Genomic DNA, 21126 nt, shown 5'->3' on the forward strand with positions numbered 1-21126 from the left:
ATCCTTGTCTCCTTCCTCCAGCCAGTGCTCTCCCGCATTCCACCAAATAAACATGGAACACGAGGAACGTGCATGGAATGACAAATGAGTTACAAAAATAAACATCACTTACTACAGATAACTACCTACTTATTGTAACTTATTATAATGATCTACTAGACTAACAACAATGAATAATTAATAGAACAACATAAATGTCAAACACAACACACATCCTCCTACTGAACCGCTCAGGAGTCATGAACTTTGTGATTTCAGGAACACTGTAATTTCTGACTTGATGGCTGCTGGCTCGATGATGATTTATTGATTGTGTGAATGAGGCTGAATACAATTCGTCCTTTCCACCTGCTTATGAATATCTTGAACAGTAGAGACTGAAGAAACTTAAGATAAACATATTTACAGCACTGCTTAATTTGCAAATAAAAAGGTGCCGGTGCCCAAAGCTCACCTTTGAAACATGTGGCTGCTGCAATTAACTGTGCAAGCACAGAATAATGTGGCAGCGTAATCCTAAAACCATTTTAGGCTTCTTTAGTCCATTTACAGACGCTCCCTGTCCCTTCAGCTCAATCTTGCAGCTTTCTGCTTTCTCCCTTTGTGACATTTTTCTCTTCCTCTGTCTTTCCCATATGTGTCTTTTGCTTGTAGTAAATGCCTGGTGCAGAAAAATAAGTGTCAAGTCTCAAAAATAAGTGCTGGTGCATCCAACGTAAACCACAGGCTCAAATTAAGCACTGGATTACAGTCTTTGAAAGCCTTGGGTACCATAGCCTCCAACTTATCCCTGAAAAGCTTTACTGCAGAAAAAGGGACTTTTACAAAAAGCTGCACTCTCAGAACGCTCTGGTTACGCTCCATGATCCTGACCTGCCTTCTCCCGCGGCTGCTGGCTGTGGCAGCATGTATTATGAAGTTGGATGACCATTGCAACAAGGTATTACAGTTGAGCAGATAGTCATTTCTTTATAATAGGTGACTGAATGTGTCACATTGTAAAGAAATTAGAGACATGATTTTAATACAAGGATTCCAGAATCCCATATAGTATAAAGAAATTAGAGGCATGTTTTTAATACAAGGATTCCAGAATCCCATGTAGTGTAAAGAAATTCGAGAATTTTTTATACAGGAATTGCAGGGTCATGTAACGATGAGTAAGAAACTTTATATATTGGCTGAGCTAATCAGAAAAACCAACAGGAAACCTCCAAAAGTTTTTCTTTTATTGGTTGAACCTGATTCGGAAAGAAACAAGGGTCACATGTATCATTAATTCCAATAGGATTACCAAATTACATTTTTTTTGCGAATCGCAATTAAGTAATAGCAAGGGCTCGCAAATGGACCTACTTCATTAATATTCATGAGGTAGGTCACAATTTGCGAGCTATTGCAAATGGCTATAATCACAGGGATGGTGGCCTGCTGAGCTCTGCAGACCACCATGTCTGAGATTGCTTTTAAATAAAGCAATCTTGTTTTTTAAAAAAATGCAGCCCATTTTCCTTAAATGATAACGGGATGCGTTTAAAAAAGAAAAATTAAAAGTTTTCTTTTCATTTTTTAAGAGTAGGCAGTGGTCCGTGGGAAAAACGTTTCCGCATCCATTCACAAAGGATGCCCCTTCACCAATTTGCCCCTAGTCTTGCCTGATCTTTTTCTGCCCTGCAAAAGCTACTAACTGGCTCACGAGGAAGATTCAAGTACCATTCCCAAGCAATTCAAGGGAAAGGTATATAAACATAAAAGATTAATATGTTTGTCATACCCTGGCCAGCACCCACTTTGCCATGTCCAAAGGAAAGAATTAAATTAAGCATCTAAGTGAAAATAAAGACAGCAAAACATCTGGAAGTCCTTGAACTACCAGAGGTGCCTATCTAAGAGACAGACAAAAACCAGAACTTGCATTAAATGGAGACACCTTTTATTCACAAATGGAGCATGTTCAATAATTTTGGTTCTGAAAAGGGTACTAGAACAGCAATAGGTATTTTTCAGCAGGTGGAAGTTCCTCATAAAGTAAAGACTGAATAACGCAGTGGGAATGGGAGTGTGTCTCAGTGTGCAGAGTCCATAAGGATGAAAGCCTAATTTCGCATTCCCTGGACTTGAACTCGTCAGTGGCAGATAGCAGCTCAGATGAGCCCTATCATGAAAATGAATGAATAATCAATATACTATTTCTGTAGCACAGCTGTCAGTGTCGACTACGGCAAACTCAACAAGGTAACAACGTTCAACAGGATTGAAAAAGCTATATTTTCAACCTTTGTTTGAAAGAGGATTCATCAGAGGAGCCAGAATGAAAAGTGGAAGAGTATTCCATATTTCGGGGCCAAGTAGGGAAAGGATCAGCCACTCAAATGGGCCAGCCGAATACACCGAATCTTGAGCAGCAACTGATTGCAAAATATCAACGTTCTTGAAGGACCATAATGATGAACTCTCCTGCTAATATACAGGACCTTTATTGCAGAAGGCCCAGAATGCAAGCAGCATACATTGCAAGGCAATACGCTTTATAACTGGGAGCCAATGAAGCATCCTAAGGTGTGAATGGATAGACTTCCTTTTAGGAATGTTCAGAAGCAGGTGAGCCACAGTGCTCTGAACAAGCTGAAGTGATAAGGTCATATATAATTGTTTTCCTGGTACTTTAGAGGACCAAGCTCAGTTTTTTTAAAGCTTTTTAGGATTGCAAAACAGGAGCCAGAGATAGCATTCACTTGGAGGGCAAAAGAGAGTTCATTATCAAATCTGACCTCCAAGTTTTTTACCAGCATTGCCGGCAAGGGGGGTGAGGTGGTTTAGGGAGCCAATTTCCATGGCCACTAGGCACTGGACCACAGAGAGGGAGAGCAACATAAAGTATGACCTTGGTTTTAGCTGCATTGAACTTCAAACAACTTGACTTCATCCAATCTGCAACACTCATTAGACACAATTGTTGAAGATTGCGGTTAGTCTCAGAAAAAGACATCAGAAGCTGTGTATCATCAGTGTAAGCCACTACCTTGAACCCAAGGGATTGGATAAGGTCAGCCAGAGGGGCCATGTTCATAAACAAGAGGAAACCACAAGATGGCTGACAGATGGAGACTTGGCAACTATCAAATGCACAGATAGTTAAGAAACTGAACAGCTCCACTAAGCAATATTTACTGAAAACAAAAGCTCTGTGCAGAGCTCTGTAAGACTCTGGGAGGCATACAAAGCCACAATTAGGGGGATCATCATTACTGGTGAAATTGGGGATAGAAGATAGATTTGAAGCAGAATGAATACCAGTCGGCAAATATGAGGTTGAAACAAAATACCTGCCAAAATAAAAAAGAGTGTATGATGCAGAAAAGAAGGCTAGTAATTTACTGGTCTGTAAAGGGAACAAGGAAAGGGAGAGCAGGGTCATCTGACCTTTAATGGGCAAGCATGTAGAAATGGTGACTGATGGGCGTAACATTGCGGAGGAATTTGCCACCTACCTGAGGCATTGGTGTACATATGCGTGCCCCAAAGAAAGAGATACTGGCCTTTATTGTGGACTGTCCTATCAGATGACTGACCCTGCAACAAATAGAGTGGTTGGACACTGACATGACTGTTGAGGAAATGGTCTTAGCAGTGAGACAGAGGCTTATACAGGCTGAGAAGACCCAGCATGTCAGCAGGATAGGCTGAGCTGGGAAGGCAAAAGCTTTAGGCATGGAATATATGGTGGCAGATTAGTGTCTGGGACCTGCCCGGCCACGGTGACGGTAGTAAATGTCTGGAATAGACTGATCAGGGAAATGGGGAGGAAAGAGAGACTAACTCCTAAGACGCCATAGTGGGAGGGAGCACGCCTAAACCCACTGGTGGCCTCAAAGGGTTTCCAAGGGTGGGACAATATTCGCCTAGCCACGTTGGTGGACGTATGGGGTACAAATGGCCCAAAATCCTTTAACCTTGAGGACAGACTATAACAAGCCAGAAACCCAGTGGCTGCAATATAGACAACTGAGCTGCACCCTTCAACAGTGTGTGTCCTTAGAAGATGTGGCACAAGAAGATGCACCACTGGAAAGGAGGTTGCTAAATGGACAAATAGACAACAAACTAATCTCCCTCGCATATAGCACTGTTATGCACAACACGCATTGGGTTCTCAGTGGAGATAGTCAGCTTTCGTCTAATACAGACAAAAATCCTACCAAGGGTTTACTACACGCGTACACTACTGCACAAAATTGGCAGAGCAGAAGATAAACGATACCTCTGTGGGTGGAGGCTGGAGGGCACATTCTTCCATACACTACGGAGTTGCCCCAGACTATGGAATTTCTGGGAAGCAGTGCAAACCGCCCTTGCAAATGCAACTGGGTAATCAATGGAGTTTCACCCTCAGCTAGTATTATTGGCTTATTGGGTGTTTGATCACCATCAGATCTCACATGCTATCACAAGATCTTGGTAAATCTGGGATGTATGGTAGCAAAGCGTGACACAGCCCAGAGATGGGGATTTGGCACACCTCCGAGACTGTACGATTGGGAAGTGGCAATGGAACATTGCAGAATAATGGAACAAGAAGTCTATAAATATCGAGGCTTCACCAAGACATTTGGGAAAATCTGGGATAGCTGGGAAAATGATTTAAGAAGGTGAACCTGGGTGAACCAGATAGGCTCTCTTAGAATAGTTTTGGTCCAATGTATGTAATACTACGAACAATGTGTCAAACATATGAAATGGAATACGGTTGGGGCGGGAATAGAGAAAGGAGCAGAGGGACATGAATCGGGAAAACTTGTATCGCTAAAAATACTGAGATGGTTTGCAATATGGTGGGGTCAAGAATTTAGACTTGTTGTATCACTGTTTACTCTGTATGTTGCATTATATAAAACAAAAAACAAAAATTAATAAAAAAAGAGTAGGTCTATGAGAAAGACCCCTGAGGGACACCAAAAGGAAGGGGTTTGGAGAAAGATAGGAAAAGAGTGAGAGAAATAGATTGGGAGTGATCCGAAAGGTTGGAATAGATCTATTGCAGTGCCAAGTCCCCAATACCGTAATCGTCGAGCCCCTCAAACAGTATATGTGGGTTTCTGGCTTAATAGGAACTGGATCAGAAATTAACAGAGAAAAACAGGACGGATGTTTTATATGGATAAATATATGAGTGGTCAGTGTGTGAATGGATGGATTGACGTGAGCATAGATATCTTCCCTTGTTGGGGGCACTTATACGTTTTTTCCATGTAGTATCTTGAATCTGTCTCCTTTGTATATACAAAATAACCAAGATTGTTTTTGTATTTAGTTGTTCTCTTCATCTTTTTTCTGTTTTACTCATTTTTTAAGTAAGTGGGATTGTTCAACCCATGAACAACTGTGTGTAATGTCCAAGGGGCAAATTCTTGATGTGTTGAGGGCACACAACCAGGTAAGAGAGAGGGCTGACAGTTATGGGAGAGCTCAGCCTAGCAGTAGAGTGAGGAAGGGTGGATAGTGATGGAACAGGGAGCAAGCTACTCATCTCCTGAGATGCCAATTAAGGACGTCTTTTCAAATATACACATCCGCGAGGTACCATTGGTTCATCTCATATGTGATTGATCATAATAGGCCAATGCCTGAAAGGGGAATGCCCAAACAAGCTTCCTGATCTAAATACCCTTTCTATATACAGTTGTTAATATTGTATATTATACACTGTGTGATGAGTGCAGTATGGTGTGGTGTGTGGACACATGAGCTCTGCCAGGCAGCTAAATCTGTGTATAGTCACTCCCACAAATAAATCATTGATTGCACATCTGCCATGCGGGTGTGTCGAAACTGTTGGCACATTATTTTCCCAAAAACATAACTAATATCCCCAGGTGCTACGTGTTTTCTTTCAATAAACAATTCAAAGTGTGGTGCATAAATGGTTAGTACTTGCCCCATCACTTATGGCAACATTTATGGTCATCATTATTGTGTTTGGCTGGTGTTGAGCACATTTGAGGTTCTGTCTCAAATAACATTTCTACTTCCTCACACTGTTTTGTTCTGCATAGTCATTTCATGCTTTGATGAAGGCAAGCTGCTGAGAGTCAGCTGAGTTGGATGCCTTTTAGGCCAGCTCTACGAATAGCCTGCAATGCTGTGGTCTATTTGGCCATGAATAGTGTCATTGTGGAGATGTTCTAAATGGAACCATTATATGACATTCTGAATTGACAGATCACGATCGTCACTGTCTGAAACCCATGAGACTGGTAGCCTAAGGCATGCCTATTCCTGGCAATGCAAAAGATAATTAGCAAGTTAGAATATGTATTTTAATTGCTAGATGTACGCCTTTAAATGAAGTGCACAACAAAAAAACTGAAAAACTGAAAAAATTAAGTGAATTAGTTTCCAAATGATAGTCTTGCTCGACTGTGTATCTTTTTCTTATCTAACAAGATGTACATTTTCAAGGCTGGAACTCTGTGGATGGTTGGCAGGAATGAACTGTTAAATGTCTGTTATATGAAATGTCCCTCTTCATATTATTATTAAGAAGAAATGATGTGCAGGGACATGAGTTAATGCAATGTATTCCAAAGTTGATATTTTGCTTCTTTTTAATAGATTACCCTAATAGTGACTATTTGATTAGAAATGCTTAGTGTAACTGTATTTAACAAATACATGTGTCACGGCGGAAAGTGGGGAGACAGCAAGAGAAATGTGTTTAACTCGATGTAACATTTTAAAGGCATATTTACCAAATAATGACACAGCCCGGTATTACAAGCCATTTTGTAGCTCTGAGCTCCGCCATTAGGAAAGTGCAAGGATCCATCGTATTTACAGGAATACGACGCATCCATGTACTTTACTCAGCGCTGGTGCACAGTTGGCAGCCTAGCGCCAACACAGGCACCCTTGCACAATGGTGCAAGGGTGCCTGAATTGCAGGGATGATTGTTTATGTGCAGGAAGGGACACCTGCCTACACCTAAACAATCATTAATGGTGTTTTCCTCCTTCTATGTGTGCTGCAAGATGCAGCACACATAGAATAAACAAGAATTGAAGATATTTATTCTCATTGCACCACTTTTACGCCACGCCTATGGTGGCATAGGAATCTGATGCATTCACAGCCTTGTAAATCTGGCACTGCATTAGATTAAATAAGTATTTTGTGGGAACACCTGTAGCAAAACCCATGGAAAGACCCATTCACGCAGAATAATGCATAAAATTAGGCCATATTTACAAGGTCATGAAAAGCCATGCAAGGTGGCTTTGCGTGGCCTTGTAAATATGAGGCCGGCACACTGCACCGTAAAAAACAAATTATGTTGTAGTGGCACTAGGGGCTTGTAAATATGCCCATTAGTTTTCTAAATCTATTGGTAATGAATATTACATACTTAAAATTATATATTTAAAAATGTCACAATATTATTCTGCATAACATGTTTTGTTCAGATTATTATATCAATGCTTGAGTATTTATCTGGAGTTTGATTGCTTCTTTTTGCTCTGATCCTTGTTGGTCTGTGCTTAACTTTTTCCAGTTTGGAGATACTTATGGTAGGGTATTTCCATTATTTTGTGTTTGCCTATATTCATTTGCATTTGCACTGTTTATGCTTAGAGGCTTTAACTGTACCTTACTTGGCACAAATAACACTTTTTGTTTTTAACTTAATAACAAACCTGTACAACAAGTGCAAAATTTATGGGCCCTTTCTATGAGCACACAATGTTGTTTTCTCATGCAGTGCACTTGTTATTCGAAATGGCCCAGTTATTTGTTTGACTTCTTTTTAAATTGGATTGCGCATTGTTTCCTTTAACAATTTATGTACTGAGGTGACACAAAAGGATGATGGATGGAGTGCTGAACAATGCAAACCCTCACCCCCAGTCACAGATCTGGGTTTAATCCATCGTTCTTTTGCTCACCATGCCTCCCCAGTTTGGACCAAGCCATATGCAAATCAGTCTTGACCATGTTTCTCATGGGAGCAGTCCAGCCCGAACTGCAAGGTCAGGTCCTCCCTGGTCCAGAAACAAGCATCCTGGGACAGGCTTCTGGGTATCACTCTTCATCAGCCAGGTTAGCTTGAACCCAGTGGCACAGTGAGCATGGGACCCACGTCTGGGCATACCCTTTCTACTTAGGGCAACTTTAGCGACACAAAAGGATGATGGACGGAGTGCTGAACAATGCAAACACTCACCCCCAGTCACGGAGCTGGGTTTAATTCATCGTTCTTTTGCTCACCATGCCACCCCAGTTTGGACCTGGCCTGCCAGTTCGGGCTGGACTGTTCCCATGGGGAACAGGGTCAAGACTGATTTGCATATGACTGGGTCAAAACTGGAATGGCATGGCAAGCAAAAGAAACTGATGGATTAAACTCATATCTGTGACTGGGGGTGAATGTTTGATTTGCTCTGCATTCCGTCCATCATGTGTTGTTCTTGCAATTTATGTGCTGACGGCATACAGTTGATTTTCTATATAATATTATATGTGCAGGCTACATTGCCAGTGTTAATTTAACTATCTCACTGAATGAATCTAAGGATAAAAGAGGTAAGTGAAAACCTTTTTGGTAAATGAATTTTAGCATGTTTTTGAATCCACTTTGCCTTCCACTGATCCTGCGTATCAACAACAGTATTTTCACCATCAGGCTACATTATATCTCTTAATTGTGTCTTATCACCTATCCTTTGACAAAGGCATGTGTTTTTAATTATTTTCTTGCTGTATATTAGATTTCATTAACCTGTAGGAAACAAGAAGCAGGACCTCTGACCAGAAATAGTTTAGCTGGAAAATATCAATTTATTTATAAGTCTGTCAACTTCTTGTTGGATAAAATACTAAGCTGCCTATTTATGTGCAATTGTGCTCAGGCCTGTTTATATATTGAAAGCCAAGTAGTGTGATTAAGTCCAAAATATTGGCATGTACTTAGCAAGACAAAATCTCTAGAGATTAAGGGGTTGATTTAGAGTTTGATGGAGGGGTTACTCCATCACAAACTTAACAGATATCCTGTCTTCCATATTACAAGTTGCATAGACTATAATGGAATTGTAATGCAATGGGGGGATATCCGTCACAAACTAACCCCTTCTGCTAAACTTTAAATCAGGCCCTAAGTCTGGTCACAACCTTTTTTTGGTAGGTCTTGTACAAATTCCAATTACTTATTTTTGGACTTTGTGAAGAACATGACAACAGTCTGGGCGTGGCTAGTGCTAGTCCACGGACGCAATGACTGTTATCGAGCGCTGTCCCCCTTCCCCTCTTTGGCGCTCAGCTCGGCTCTTGGCCCATATGCTCGAACCATGAGCCCCGTGAGTACCGCTGCAAGGAACCAACTCTGCACCGGCTCTAGCGACACCTCACCTCCCCAACTCTGTGCAACGTCTTTGTTTCATCGTTTTCAAAGGTACTGTACCTGGGGGTCCATGTGACTCCATGACCGGCACTGCACTCCCTTGCAAGTGGCGTCAGACTGCTGGGAACGACTTTGTCAATGACGTCGTGATAGCTCCAGGGGGAGCTATAGCGCTCCTAAAAACTTTATTGGGATTTAATCCTTAACATTTTTTATCTTTGCTTGTGCACATTGGACTTTTGACATATTGGTCTTATTTTATTCAGATAACTATCATCTATTTTCCTAAACTGGTGCAGAGTTATTTGTGTGGTATTGTCACTTTGTTACTGCATGAGTTATTGAACAAATACTTTACACATTGCCTTTTAAGTTAAACCTGCCGGCTCTGTGCCAAGCTACCGGAGGTTGAGCGCAGGATAATTTGGATTGTATTATGACCTACCCTGACTAGGATTGTGGTCCCTACTTGAACAGGGTGAATACCTCTGCCAACTAGAAACCCAGTTTCTAACATCCATTAATTAATAAATTGGCCACAATACCAGAGGCTCTTTCTACTTTATGGAAGATTTTATAAACAAACCAGGTGATTCCTTACACAGTAAGAATCAAATCTTACCAACACAACCAATACAGGCTGGCAGGTCATATGATTCTACTAGTATAAATATTAATAAGAGACGGGCAAAAGGTGTTGACCAATGTACAAAAACAACAGAGAAGATACATGTCCATGTAATAGAGAGAACAACAACAAGGGAAATGTCCCCTTGCAATCAACATCCTTGCAATCAACACCTTGCTTATTCAAACAACTTGACGAATCACTGACAAAAAAACATAGGAAAAAAGAACATAAGCCCAGAAATGAAACTAAGGGCACTCCTACTGTCACTACTGGTACAATTGAAAGCACATTAGCTAAAAATGCAATAGAGTATGAGGAAACGTTAGTGACCGAGTCAAGCTATAATAACAAGGACAAGTAATTGAGTAAAACTACCTTCCTGCGATTTGATAAACACCAGGGAAAATATGAGCATAGTGGCACTAAATTAATTGAGGACTTGACCCTCTCTACAGAAAAATGCACTCCTAAGGGTCGTTATAGCTCCGTTAGAAACTTGCCCAGGCACGAAGAAAGTCAGGGAAAGGAACCCCCACAATGTCAATATCCTATGGCTAAGAATGGGTGCAATATACAATAGTGTTAACACCCTATGGCTATCAACAAACATAGCACATACAGCAACCACACAATGAATGGATGCTCAACCCATGACTACAAAAGAAGAGAAAACCCCGAAAATCAAAACAAGTGTATCAACGGAAACAGACTCTAGGACAGGTTCAAATCTGCTGACCAGGCTATATGACTTTTCATTTGCTACGAAACAACTAGACCCAGAATCAACAAGTCCGGGTGCCAAACACAGTGATGGTTTCCCTTAACTGCTATATGGTGGTAATCAAATTGTAATTACAAAAGAATACCAGTCTAGGGGGATGCACAATGTGCTTAACCGGAGGAATATTTTGAACTTTTACAGGCAGTTCCATCTCTTGAAAAGACATCATCAATGGATGTTGAATGTATTAAGTTTTTGACTTAGATGAATAATAATGAAAAAAAGAATCAAGAGTCAACTAACTTCCGGAAACTTTGTTGGTCAGATGGCACAATAGAATCAATTGGGGCAAATGCATCTGTTCTGGTAATCCTATGTTTTAATGAGGAAACCCTTGATCCCTTAACTATGTGGACTTCCTTTACAGAGAAACATTTGGCCGTTTACTCTTTAAACAAACATCAAAGTACTTGCCAAACTAAAGAATGGGCACAAGATATAAATAGGATTTAAATCTCTCCTTCTAGTTGCCTGACAAGGAGGAATCAAAATAGACTCTTGAGATTAGCAAAGAAGCAACTAGGGAACTACGAAGTCCAAACAGATCTGAAACACATAAACAAAATATATCGTAAGTGAGTTTGGGAAGAGAGAATATTGAGGAAACATGATTTCTGGGCAAAATCATTATACCTAAGTAAAAAGAGCAACTTGCTGGGATTCTGGGAAATCGTAAACAATTTCAATGGGCCCCAGTGACTATAACAAGCTCCAATATAGCGGAATCAGGTTGGATTGATTTTCTAACTAAGCATTTTAATCATTGTCTAGAGGCGAAGGAGGTTCCAATACATCCGGGGGAAAATTGGCTTCAACAGAATCCTGCTTTGGGGAAACAACAGCATCTATTGAAACCCTCCACGACTCTAAAAATACTATGATTATTTTTTCTGGAAATCTAATTTGGAGAATAATTAATAACAGCTGGAATGGAGGCACTCGAGGCCCAAATGGAATACCAAACCCCCTGTACAAAACCAACCCGGTACTTTGGGCAGAAGATTGGTGGCAGTCTTAATAATGGCCAAACACAGTTCGAAAAAACAATCTCTTTACCTGTGTTTTGTGGATTGTAAGTCAACATTTGACTATGTACAGCACAACCTTCTTTCGAAAAAGTTACCCTCCTGGGGTATTCCTGTTCGCTTACTAAAAGCAATACAGATGTTGTGCACCGATACCTGGGTGAGGATTGGGGATGGCTCTTTCCTGTCCAGGAAAATAAAAACCTGTCAAGGACTGAAACACGGATGCGTACTTGCACCATATTTGTTTAACCTTTTTTATCAGACCTGTCACCAGCACTGGATGGTGTAAATACACATCCACCTAAACTGGGGAGTATATAAATCTCAAAACTTCTGTATGCAGATGGGATACTTTTAAGCCAAACCAAAATTGGTCTGCAATGGCTTATTGACAGGTTATCCCAGTACACAAAGGGCAACGAAATGCTGATAAACAAGAAGAAAACAAAAGTTATGGCAATAAGTAAAAAAGCGCTGAAATTGTAAAAATGGTACCTGCAAAGGCAAGAACTGGGGTCAGTCCAAACGTATAGGTACCTTGAGTCCTACTTGATGATAGGGGCCCTTTCCTGCATCATAGAGAAGACTTGCAGAGAAAAGGAAACATACTATTGCTTGCTTTCCATACTTTACAGTGGTCATTAGATGGCTCAAGCTATCTGCTTTGTTAAAAGTAATTGCAGCTAAGTTATCACCGAGTATAAGTTATGGAAGAAAGGCACTACAAGGGGGAGATGCGAAAATCTCAAATGGGATAATCGCTAAAATGTTTAGGTCGCTTTTTCATCTCCCCCATTACACCTCCCAAGCCCAGATAAGGCTTGAGTTTGCACAACTGAATCAAAACATTACAAGAAAAGGGGGTTATATTAAAGTATGGAAATGTCTACATTTAATCACGGGAAACCAACTTTGTCAAGCACTCTGGGAAGAAATCTGCTCAAGCATTAATGCACCATCTAGGCAGTACCTAGACCAAGCGCTGGATGATCTGGGTGTTTGGCCACTCTGGGAAAGTAGCATCTTCAATGACGCTTGTAGAAAATTGATTAGCGGTATAACAAAAAAATCTCCTTGCCAGCAGATAAAGAAAACTTCTCAGTCAGGACCCTTTCATGGATGGTAATACATGAGTATAAAAAACTTTATTCTAAGCCCTACCTGGAGACCAGGTGGTCAAGGAAGGAAAAGCTTATGTTTATTAGGTAGACCTTTGGACTCCTATCTAGGTATGCCCATGATGCCCCTTGGCTACGGGACTCAAAAAAGGTTTTGTGAAGGTTGTGTGGTTTTGGGAATGAGACCATTACACATATAGGGCCTAATTACAACTTTGGCGGAGGGGGTTAATCCGTCCCAAATGTGACGGATATATCGCCCACCGTATTACAAGTTTCATAGGATATAATGGACTCGTAATACGGCAGGAGGGATATTTGTTATATTTGGGACGGATTAACCCCCTCCGCCAAAGTTGTAATCAGGCACATAATCTGTCTTTGTAAGGGTCTGGTAAATGAAAAGAAGGCCCTGCTTAAGGTAGCTCTTAATCAGAGAGGAATTTGTAGGTGTAGACAAGTTGTGATCACAAGTTTTAAAGCAACAGAAAAGTTTTAAATTGTAAATTCACTATATTCTTGCAAATGGCATCAAGAAAGTTGGATAACTGATGGAGTTACAGTTTCTTAAGGCATTATTGTGATGATAACTTTTTTCTAAACCCTATGGGTCTCCGACCAATAAAAAGAGTAAGAAATGATGCCAGGAACACATTTTATTGTAGTAAAGAAAATTCTGAAATGTTTTTAGTACTGTAATTTTCATAAGTATTGGGCACTTCAGCGCTTTTAATACAGGGATACAAATGATGAGTGATGGGAGATACGGTTTTAAGAAATGTTCTCATAGAGAATGTAGAAACCTGTTACTGTCTACTATTTTAAAAACATTCCGACTTAATTGGTCTATTGATGTATGAACTGTAAAATGAAAGATACCAGAAAGAAGCTCGGCGGCTGTAAATTATATTTGTGTGTAGCACTTTAGCACATCAGCATCTTCCTCGATCTATTATTTTAGATTTACAAACGATTTCAGTGAAGGATTTATTAGGAACATGCGGTCCAAAAAGGGACATGATTTGTGGACAATTACACTGTATGGATGTAAGAAGAAGTTATTGTTGTATGGACGTTTTGCGCTTTTATTATAGATATTGAGCACTTTAGTATCTAGGCACATTAGCACTTTAGTTATTACAACGTGTTTTGTATACGTTGTATACTATTGTGGATTGTGTGTTGAAATATGGATGTTACTATCAGTGTAATGGTTTTCATTAACTATGCACTTCTAAATAAACCTGAAACAGTGACTTTTCTTTGGCCAAAGGTAGGGGTTAGAGTACTTGGAAGAATGTAATTTCTGCACTTCAAACTCAATGAGCTCTGCGACCCACCGACAGGGTGATATTTGTAATAAAAGCTCAAACTCACACTCAGGGGGTCATTCTGACCCCGGCGGGCGGCGGTTGCCGCCCGCCTGGAGGGAACCGCCATTTGGCCGCCCCGCAGTCAAAAGACCGCTGGGGCCATTCCAACTTTCCCGCTGGGCCGGCGGGCGCTACCCAAGGTAGCGCCCGCCGGCCCAGCGGGAAAGGGGCCTGCAGCACTGAAGCCGGCTCCGAATGGAGCCGGCGGTGTTACAGGTGTGTGACGGGTGCAGTTGCACCCGTCGCGCTTTTCACTGTTTGCTAGGCAGACAGTGAAAAGCATGCTGGGGCCCTGTTAGGGGGCCCCTGCACTGCCCATGCCATTGCCATGGGCAGTGCATGGGCCCCCAGGGGCCCCAGGACACCCATTCCCGCCATCCTGTTCCTGGCGGTAAAAACCGCCAGAAACAGGCTGGCGGTAAGGGGGTCAGAATCCCCATGGCGGCGCTGCAAGCAGTGCCGCCATGGCGGATTCGCCCAGCCGGGGGAAATCCGGCGGGAAACCGCCGGACCCGGTTTTCTGACCACGGCTTTACCGCTGCGGTCAGAATGGCCAAGGAAGCACCGCCAGCCTGTTGGCGGTGCTTCCGTCACCCGCGGCCCTGGCGGTCTATGACCGCCAGGGTCGGAATGAGGGCCTCAGCCTTTTACAATGTTTAGTAATCTGGGTCAGCAGTATGAGCGTACTAGCCCTAATGTACTTTCAAAGTCCATGAATGCTTGGGTCGGGTGTGATATTTCCAATTTACCAATATTTTGTTTGCATTACTGCCACCATTGGTGGGGTAGGGACAATCCCAGTTACACTGCGTATTGTTCTTTAATACAGTTGGAATATTGGTAGGTCTTTGGTGAAACGCCACCTGGAGCAGATGGGCTCACTCCTCCAGTGAGTACTTCACTATTAACAGAGTCTGCCAGTGACCGGATACAAATTAATTGGACAATTTTGTATTTCACTTCTGTATGTTCTATCTTAGATACTGCTGTTTGTCATTGACATGCCTGCTTCTGTGTTAATTTTTATACAGGTTACAAGGGTGTGACTTCCCTCTGCCATGGGGCGTAAACTCGACCTTTCCAAGCTGACAGATGATGAGGCACGGCATGTTTGGGAGGTGATTCAACGTGACTTTGATTTACGAAAGAAGGAGGAGGAGAGATTGGAGTAAGTATATTGACTAAGGAGGAATTACGAGTCTGAGGGGCTATGTTTTCTGTCAGTAATACAGATATTGCTGTATCATCATTGCCTATTCAATGTAGGACGTCATGCAAAAGACAATGAAGCAGTTGCCACACTGGTATTTTATTGTACGTCTTGTGTTTCCAAGATTTTTGTAAGTTATTGCATTACCATTGCTACATATATCACTCATAGCTGCAAATTGTGTGGTATTACTAGTAGCTTTTACAATGTGTAGGTGAGCCAAGCTTGCATGTGAGGATTGCGTTGTGTGTATTTTATACAAGAAATATTCGAAATTGCGTGTGACATTCAGACATATTCTTAGATCGTGTCAAAGCAAATGTAATTTGATAGAGATCATTGTGACATGATTTGATAGGAATGAGGACATCTAATTAGGGGTTTTGCCCAGATTTTCACTCTTGGATGGATGGTGGAGAACTGCTGGATGATTTCCTGTGTCAAATGTGTCACTCTAGTAGAACGGAGTGACAGCTTCATTCTCTCCAGTTGTTTGTGATTTGACGTCTTCCCAGTTAGTGATGAGAAATGATTCAGTCTTGAAACGAAAGCTTGTGAGTCAACTAGAAGGTTGTTGGACATCGAGATAAGGTAAGGTACGTTTTTATTGCTTGATTATTTAAAACCATTGCAGTACATATTACATTCAACAAATAAACGCTACAATTAATTCTTAACATAAATACCAAGGGAAATCATTCAATTCTGTATTGAATCAAGTTAAAACATATGTACCTTGGCGCCCCTGCGACAATTTAAACAAGTCAAAGGCAAAGCAAATCGTCATAACGGCCGATAATCCCCATATCTCTTGGTACAAGTGTTAAAATCCGAAAAGTTGCAGGAAATGATTTGAACAACACAAGCACAATCCTTTATCCAGCAGCAAAAGTATAGTAGCAGCATTTTTTGAGATGGTAGGGTAAATAGGTGACAGAAAGGAATGGTCCAAAATGCATGACTGACATGCCTCATACATGCTTAAGTAATTTCTCAGTGCTGCCCATGTTGGCGAACTGTTGAAGTGCATTACATTAAATAAGAAACAAAATGCTAATGCTCCTCTAGGCCTTGCAATCTAGCTCTCAAACAAAGGTAAAGTACTATTAGTCGTAGGCTGTTAAAGTGCATGTGCGTTAAGTAAAGAGAGATTGCTGATGTTCTTTCAGCTCTTTCCATCTAGCCCTTGACAAAAGTAAAGTGCAAATCTGGGAGGGATGAGCCTAATTCTACTCTTCTCAATTTTTCTTTTGGCTGCCCTAAGCTAGCCAGGTTAACTAACTATATAGTGCTTATGCCTTTTCTAGTTAAGTGCTTGTGCTCTAGCTGTCCAGCCTTAGGATGTTAAAGAGCGCATGAGCTAAGTAAGGACAGATCGCTGATGCTCTTGCAGCTCTTTTCATCTGGCCCTTCACAGAAGTAAGGTGCAAATATGCAAAGGCTTGAGCCTAATTCTACTCCCTGCAATTGTTCTTTTGGCTGCCCTACGCTGGCCACGTTAACTAACTATAAGGTGCGTATGCCTTTGCTGGTAAAGTGTTTGTGCTATAGCTGCCTGGCCTATGTTTCTGCTAAGAAGATAATGGGCGGTCATGCCTCACAGAGCAGCCCTTGCATTCTAAATAGTAAATACTTATTCCTATGCTAATAGAGTGCTGGTGCACTTGCTGGAAAGGTACAATTTTAGTGAGGCTGTCAAAATCCATATGCGTTAAGTAAAGAGAAATTGCTGATGCGTTTGCCCTTGAACAGGGTTGAATTGCTGTTGAAAAGGGCATTGAACCTAAATCTACCCCTAGCAAATTGGTCTTTTAGCTGCCCTTCGCTGGACTGGTTAACTAGCTATAAGGTGCTTATGCTTTGCTAGTAAGGCCTAATTTGCCACTAAGGTGATAAGGGCAGTCATTGTTGAACAAATAAGCCCGTACCTTCTGGATATTAAGAACTAATGCCCAGGCTGATAGAGTGCTGGTGCTCTCATAGATCAACTGCTTTACCCCTCAGAAGATAAGAATTAAACTGCAACTTATCTCTGGAGGTTTGCTCCTTTCTATTAATTGTGACTAGATTTTAAATTGCCATAAAGTAGCCCGAGTGATTAGCTGTAGGAGGATTTTATGCTTTGGCTACTTCATCCTGATCCTTGGCCAGACCCTTTTTTCTACCCTCTGATGAAATTGCATCATTGCTCAGTTCAGTCGTGGTCGGATTGAAGCAGGCTACCACCACCTCTCTGCATGCCCTTATGCCTCACTCCTTCAGTTTTCTGCACAGGAGAACATAACAGTCATCCAGAATAGATTTGCATAGGAATAGGCCGTGCAAAATGTCTTCAGGTCCTTGGTTGCAAAGCCTGCAAGTTGCTTGGCTTTCAGATTGTTTCCAAGGTGGCTAGTGCTTTAAGACAGGCAGTACCCCATCCTATATTTCAGGAACTTTTCCTGGGTTTGGTTGCTTTAGATTTCTCCTAAGTAGCTTTGACGTTTAGGCTTGGTGTAACTCCCGAGAGCCATGTAGCCATGTCTGGGTCTTCCTATGCTGGCTTTGTCCTGTAAGGGTGGTAATGCATGAGTGTTGGATTTTGTCCGTTTTTTAAGTTCCGAGTGGCTTAAAGGTAACACTAAAGCAGAAGTAAGGCCTTGTATTTCAATCCAGAGGTGATGCCCCAAAGAACCCTTCAGTGTGGGTTTTAGGCCATAACAGTCATGTGTGCCTCTAATAGTCAAAGACTGGCCTCACTAGAACAAACTCCAATCTAATTTGAGCAGGTGATGTGTATGCTGGCAATGGAAAGACAAACTTGTAGATTTGGAGCATTTTTTATTCCAGGGTGACACTGTCTTTGCCCCTTAGGGCCTCGCTCCCATAGCTCAAAGTGGGTAGGGCCTTAACTTGCACCACCTTTGGTACAGGAGTTAAAGTTGGACCCCTCATCTTCCTGGATAAGGACACTAGGCCAACTGCCAGTGCCTTTCCTTTCCTTTTGGTCTCGTCTAGTTGGTCAGTGAACCTTTTATTGGCATTAAATGATACCTTAAGGTATTTGTAGCCGTTTACAGTCCATATTTTATCCCTGCCTCGAATCCCTTGAATAGTTGGACACAGAGAAAACTGATATGAAGCTGCCTTTTTGAGACTTTTTTCCACGGAATATAGATTTGCAATCCATCTATACTTCTCTGTGATATTGCCGTAAAATTCCAGGCTTCAGCCGCAGAAACATGATTTAGAAGATCTTGAAATCATGAAAAAAGAAATGACCAGTTTCAAAGACTGTATATGAATCATTCTTGCCCAAGCCACGGTGGAACATAAAACAGCCAACGGATGGGGGTCAGCGAGAGATCCGCACTTCCCGGTTGGATGCTACATAACTTTAATTCTATGCAGAGGAATGCAAAGTGAAGGCTTTGAGGCGGGCTCCTGTAGTATTTGATTTTTCTTTTGTTATTTTGGGCTTCTTAACCACCAGGCTGCTGCTTAAAATTTGTGAGTATAATAAAGAAATGGCCTCAAACACGGCAAAAAGTGTAAACAACAGTTTTCTTGGATGTTTGTGGGGCTGATAGTGTGACCTTCCATCCAAACCTGCGCGAGTGCAACTTTTGCTCTATTGGACTCTCCAGCCCATGTATCGAATTAGCTCTGAGCATGCTTGTTTATTGCCACCAGGACCTGTCATATAGGGGATTCTCTACATCTAACGAACCTTTACTATGGAAAGGCATATTTTATGCAGCTGCTTAAACAGTTTCCACACGCTGCAACAGACTCTTGAATCTGACTTTCTTTTTTAAAATGTTGCAAGCTCCACACTTTGCGAAGCTTCTGAGTTTGTTTTAGAAAATTGTGTTTTTATGAGTCGCATGCCTTTGAAAATTCACACATCTTTATCCTTAACCCTTGGCTCTTGTTACTAAAGGTTTCCTGTCCTATGACTGTCTGCCCATGTAACACCATGCCAGTTTTAAAACCATGGGACCTTTCTTGTCCTCAAAATCATCTCCCACAGCACAATGTTCTACTGTGACAATCTCCTCCAGCTACCACACTTGATTAACCATGTCCACAAATAGGAATGGGTTGATATGTCTGGACTGTGGATCACTATACCACAGATAATGGCAACAGCTATTCCTCAGTAATTGACAAATAACAACTAGTTCTAATAATAGAAAGCCAACAACTGTCATAATGAGATATAATCAAATGCACAGTGGCATTGTTTATCTGCTTCTGCACTAAAGTGTGTTGCTATGTGGGATAGTGTTTTGTGTAGTGTTATATGGTAACTTTAAGTAGACATACATTGTCAGATGTGGGACAGTGTAATGCAGCGTGCAATTGCCTATGGTGGTGTTGCAGTATGTGGTATGGGGTCATGTGGTGGGAAGTCTTACTGTAAGGTGCCATGTCGTCATATAGTTGGGGGATGTGAAGTATTAAAAAGTGTTGTCCTGTGGTTAAATTCAGTGTAATATGGAATTGTGTGATGGTGATTTGTGTTATATTATGAAATGTTTATCAAGCAATATGATGTGATGTATTGGGTGTTCTAACTATGGTTTAGTGAAGCTTTTCTAAAGAGAATCCTGTGCCTAAAGAAGGAGGCTCATGCAATTTCACAATTGAGTGGCCCCACGCAATGTATTACTTTGTTGCATAGTCTGATTCTCCTATGGCTGTCCAACAGAAGAGCTCCTTGAAAATTGATCTTTTTTCAGTAATTCTACTTACTATTGAGGCTAAGGTTGGCATGTTACTGTTATTGTCTTTTCTTCTTGGTATTTTTATCTTTAAGATACCCTGTATGATTTAGTCACAAATATGGAATTTTGTTATGTGGTATGATGTGTTGTGGTGAAATGTGGATTGCAGTGTTGTTCTGTAGTATGGCTAAGAGTAATGTGGCATTTGATGGTTTGATGTGGTGCAGTGAGTGGCACATGAGTGATTTATTGAATGAGTTTCTGGATTGTGTGATGCAATATGGAGTGAAGTATTTAGATTGGTATAATGTGATGAGAAATAGAATGTTGTGTATTGTATTGGTGAGAAGATGTGGTACTGTATAGTGTGTTTTGATGTGCAGAAGGTGTAACGTGGCATTATCTACAGTGGCATGGTGTTATGTGGAATGGTATGCTGTGGCACTGGATGGCATGATGTTAAGTGCTGTTAAGTGCTGCGAGTGATGCAATGTAATGTAGAGTAATATGCTGTAGTGAAGAGCTGTATGCTGGGATGTGGTGTGTTATGATATATTACAATGCTGTATGATAAGATATGGGCTGGTTTGTTTTGGTGTGATGTGGGATGGTAAGATTTGCTCTGGTGCTGATGAAATATACACTGACAACAGTCTGCTTCCCAGTCTGTCTCTATTTTTGAAAAAAGGGAATACAAAATTTAGATCTCCTTTTTAATTTCTCTTCATACTGTCAAAAATGAGAGCCTGTCTAATGGATTTGCTTATTGTTGACAGCATTGGGGGTAATAAACAAGGATATGAATTCATAATAAGGTTTAAATAGCTGTAGATATTTACACGGGTTGATACAATAATGCTAATGTTTTAAGGTTACTGTTT

At 41.2% G+C, this 21126-nt stretch overlaps 1 protein-coding gene across 7 annotated transcripts in view; it reads left to right on the forward strand.

The window, feature by feature from the left end:
- The window catches only part of MLPH (melanophilin), a 368118-nt gene that overhangs the window by 83952 nt on the left and 263040 nt on the right, over positions 1-21126 (forward strand). For all 7 annotated transcript variants that reach the window (XM_069225566.1, XM_069225571.1, XM_069225568.1 and 4 more), the window contains exon 2: positions 15358-15494. In XM_069225566.1, coding sequence (XP_069081667.1) covers positions 15385-15494 — 110 coding nt within the window. In that variant the 5' untranslated portion in view covers positions 15358-15384. The remainder of the gene's footprint in view (positions 1-15357; positions 15495-21126) is intronic.

Source organism: Pleurodeles waltl, chromosome 3_1 (assembly GCF_031143425.1).
Source record: "Pleurodeles waltl isolate 20211129_DDA chromosome 3_1, aPleWal1.hap1.20221129, whole genome shotgun sequence".
Lineage (NCBI taxonomy): Eukaryota > Metazoa > Chordata > Amphibia > Caudata > Salamandridae > Pleurodeles > Pleurodeles waltl.